This window comes from Malus domestica, chromosome 15, assembly GCF_042453785.1.
Source record: "Malus domestica chromosome 15, GDT2T_hap1".
Taxonomy (NCBI): domain Eukaryota; kingdom Viridiplantae; phylum Streptophyta; class Magnoliopsida; order Rosales; family Rosaceae; genus Malus; species Malus domestica.
This window is the reverse complement of record NC_091675.1, coordinates 36,143,386-36,147,068: the sequence shown is the minus strand read 5'-3', so window position 1 is coordinate 36,147,068 and position 3,683 is coordinate 36,143,386. Positions and strand designations below refer to the sequence as shown.

General features: G+C 40.7%; 1 protein-coding gene across 1 annotated transcript; it reads right to left on the bottom strand.

Annotated features, from left to right (window-relative positions):
• Positions 1-2,070: 2,070 nt before the first annotated feature.
• Positions 2,071-3,110, bottom strand: LOC139191886 (uncharacterized). The gene is made up of 4 exons (XM_070812915.1): positions 2,857-3,110; positions 2,610-2,730; positions 2,409-2,511; positions 2,071-2,243 (listed from the first exon to the last, which is right to left on the bottom strand). Exons 1-4 carry the CDS (start codon positions 3,108-3,110, stop codon positions 2,071-2,073), a joined length of 651 nt encoding a protein of 216 aa, XP_070669016.1.
• Between the last annotated feature and the right edge of the window lie 573 nt (positions 3,111-3,683).

Below are 3,683 nucleotides of genomic sequence, written 5' to 3'. Positions count from 1 at the left end.
ACGACTAGGGTGATACTCAATCGTGCAATCATAATCACTAAGTAACTCTATCCACCTCCGCTACCGAATATTAAGATCCCTTTGAGTAAAAAGATACTGAAGACTCTTATGATCTGTGAAGATTTTACATTTCTCACCATAAAGATAATGTCTCCAAATCTTCAAAGCAAAGATGATAGATGCTAACTCCAAATCATGAGTAGGGTAATTCTTCTCCTGATGTTTCAACTGTCTCGAAGCATAAGCAATCACCCTACCATGTTGCATTAATACACAACCCAGACCATTCAAAGAAGCATCACTGTAGACCTCAAAATTACCGTTATCATCTGGGAGTGTTAAAACAGGTGCATGAGTGAGATAATACTTCAACTGCTGAAAACTTTGCTCACAATTAGCATCCCACTCAAACTTAACATCCTTCCGGGTCAACCTCGTCAATGGCAAAGCAATCATTGAAAAATCCTTTACGAACCGTCTATAATAGTCTGCTAGGCCAAGAAAAGTCCGTACCTCAGTGACGGTTTGAGGTTGCTCCCAATTCTCTACCGCTGCCACTTTTTGAGAATCCACTTAAATGCCTTGAGTAGAAATGACATGTCCCATAAATGCCATTTGATCCAACCAAAATTGACATTTGCTAAACTTAGCATATAACTGGTGTTCCCTCAAACTTTTCAACACCAATGTAAGCTGTCTAGCATGCTCAACCTTAGACTTAGAGTATACCAGAATATCGTCAGTGAAGACAATAACAAACATGTCCAAATATGGCTGGAATACTCGATTCATCAAATCCATAAAAGCTGCTGGTGCATTAGTTAACCCGAATGACATCACAAGAAACTCATAATGACCATATCGAGTCCTGAATGCGGTCTTAGGGATATCTTCATTTCCAATCTTCAACTGGTAGTAACAAGACCTCAAGTCAATCTTAGAGAACATACAGGCACCTCGGAGTTGATCAAACAAATCATCTATATGGGGTAACGAATAACGATTTTTAATGGTTCCATCTTTCTTCCTTACAAATAAGACTGGAGCTCCCCAGGGTGAAGTACTAGGCTGAATAAAACCTTTATCCACTAATTCTTGAAATTGAACTTTCAATTCCCTCAATTAGCAGGAGCCATTCTATAAGGAGTCAAAGATATAGGATTCGTACCTGGAAGCAGATTAATAACGAACTTCACATCTCTATCTGGCGGCAATCCAGGCAAATCATCAGGAAACACATCCGAAAAATGCCTAACCACATGTACATCCTCCATGCTACTAAGAGCATTATTATCCAGCACCATATGAGCCAAATATCCTTGACAACCTTTCGACAACAATCTTTTGGCTTTCATGGCAGAAATAACATTATGCCTCACCCACTAGGTTCTCTTACAAATGTAACTTCAGGTAATCCAGGATGATGGAAAGTAATTGTCTTTCCATAACAATCTATCTTGGAATGATTATAATGCAACTAATCAGTGCCCAAAATCACATTAAAATCCACAATGTCCAACAGCATAAGATTAGCTGGCATAACAACATCCTCCACCATTACTGGACATCTTGGGTATACCCGATCCACAAAACATTTATCCCCTATAAGCATAGAAAACTCTAAATCGTATCCTAGAGGTGTAGGATGAGGTTGCGTCATTTGAACAAATGCATGAGAAACAACAGAATGCGTATCACCACAATCAATCAATACTCTAGCAAAATGACCAAGAATATTTAACGTACTCATGAGTAAATCAGGATTGTTCTGAGCATCTTGCAGTGTTATGTTATGGATACGTCCCTGATTCTGTTGTCGTCCACCACGACTTTTGTTAGCATGAACACCACGTCATTGCCTTGGCTGACTAGACTGCCTCAAAGATCCTGCATTGCTAGCAGTAATCTCTACCTGCTGGGGCTGTCCCCTTTGATACCACTGGGATCCACTGGCTGAATGTGGCTGATAAGGCATAGAACCTCCCTGATACTGTCCTGAAGTATAAGGAGCGGCGTCGCCTTGATAATGATAAGCACTTCCTCGTCTAGTCTAGGCATAACCACTAGATCCTAAGCTTGCTGGGTCGGCGCAGGTGGTGGTAAGGGAGGCTGTTGGGGCCTCTGCTGATTCTGAGGGCAATGAGCAGCCCTATGCCTCATTTGTCCACAAGTATAGCATACATTGCTGCCTCTCCTACACTCCCCATAAAGCCTATTATTACACATGCGGCATAAAAGACCACCTGAACCACCAAAGTCCATTTGTCTTTGAAATCTCATGCCTCCAGAAAATCTACCACCTCTCATCTGCATATTAGAGCTCAAACCTCCACTAGAAGAGCTGGAACTGCCACTGCTTCTCTTTAAACTCTAGGTCTTACGAGGTCCCTAAGATGATTAACCTTTACCTTTATCATCTTGCCTCTGGTTCCCATTCTTTTCTTCTTCATCTTCACTTTCACTAGGCATGTTCTCTGAGTCCTTAATCTGCAGTAAAACCTCATAAAACTCCTAGTAAATGACACAGAGAGTCGATGTCGCTATAGAACGCATTTCTTCTTAGTACTTAATCTGAAGCGACGGAACATCTCGACCGGGTTAGCAGCGACATTCGGATCATATCGAGACAAATCAGTGAACTTCCTGTAATACTCATTTGCTGACATCTTTCTTTGCTTCAAATGGGTAAACTCTTGTTTCTTGCGATCAATGTACTCAGGATGAATGAACCTTTTTCAAAACAACTGCTTAAACACTTCCCAATCCACTACAACCTCTGGTGTCATCTGATATGACTCTTGTCTCCACCATGATGCAGGCTCCGGACCCAGAAACCAGGTAGTCATCTCAACCCACCTATCAGGAGGAAGATTTCCCTGACTCTGCATCACAAGGAAAGTCTTCTCGACATAATTAAGCCACTTATTCGCTCCCTCATATCCTTCATTTCCTATGAAGTGATTTAGCTTCAGATTATACATAGTCTCAAGAGGTGTCCTTTGAAGAGGCCGAAGCGAAGACTGGATGGCATTAGCTATAGCTTCCCCTAATAAAGCAATATCAGGGAAACTAGGCTCAGCTGAGTGATGGGGCTCTCTATGAGGCTGCATAGTTCTGATAGAAGACATCACAAAGATTAGAATATTCATGAACCATACAAGACTGCTAAACCTATGCTATGATACCAAATTGACACACCCCGACCGAGATCGAGGCATGCTAGCTGTCACGTGGGTTGACGTAGCCATGTGCACAGTACGGAAGCAATAAAGATAAGAGTTATACGAATAAATAAACATCGAAAGCTACTAAGGTGCACTAATAAACAGGAAGTGTTAGGAGTGAGATACAAAAGTAAATACTCCGAATTAAAGTATAGAAAGTATAGGTGCAGTCCAGTAGGACAAATACTAATTATACAGTACCAGAAGATGTCCTACAAATATTTTATTATGTCAGAACCGCCAAAATCCTTGATGCCACCAACAGCAAGCTTACTTAAAACCTGAAGGGGCGCAAAACAGAAAACGTGAGTGGGCAAAAATAAATGTTTTACAAAACCATTTCATTTCTTAAAAGTTCTAACCCTTCGCCGTAAAACATGTATAATTTTCCCAGAAATAGAATATAAACAAATGCATAAATATATAAGTAAATATCTCAATTCAAATCATGCTTCACAT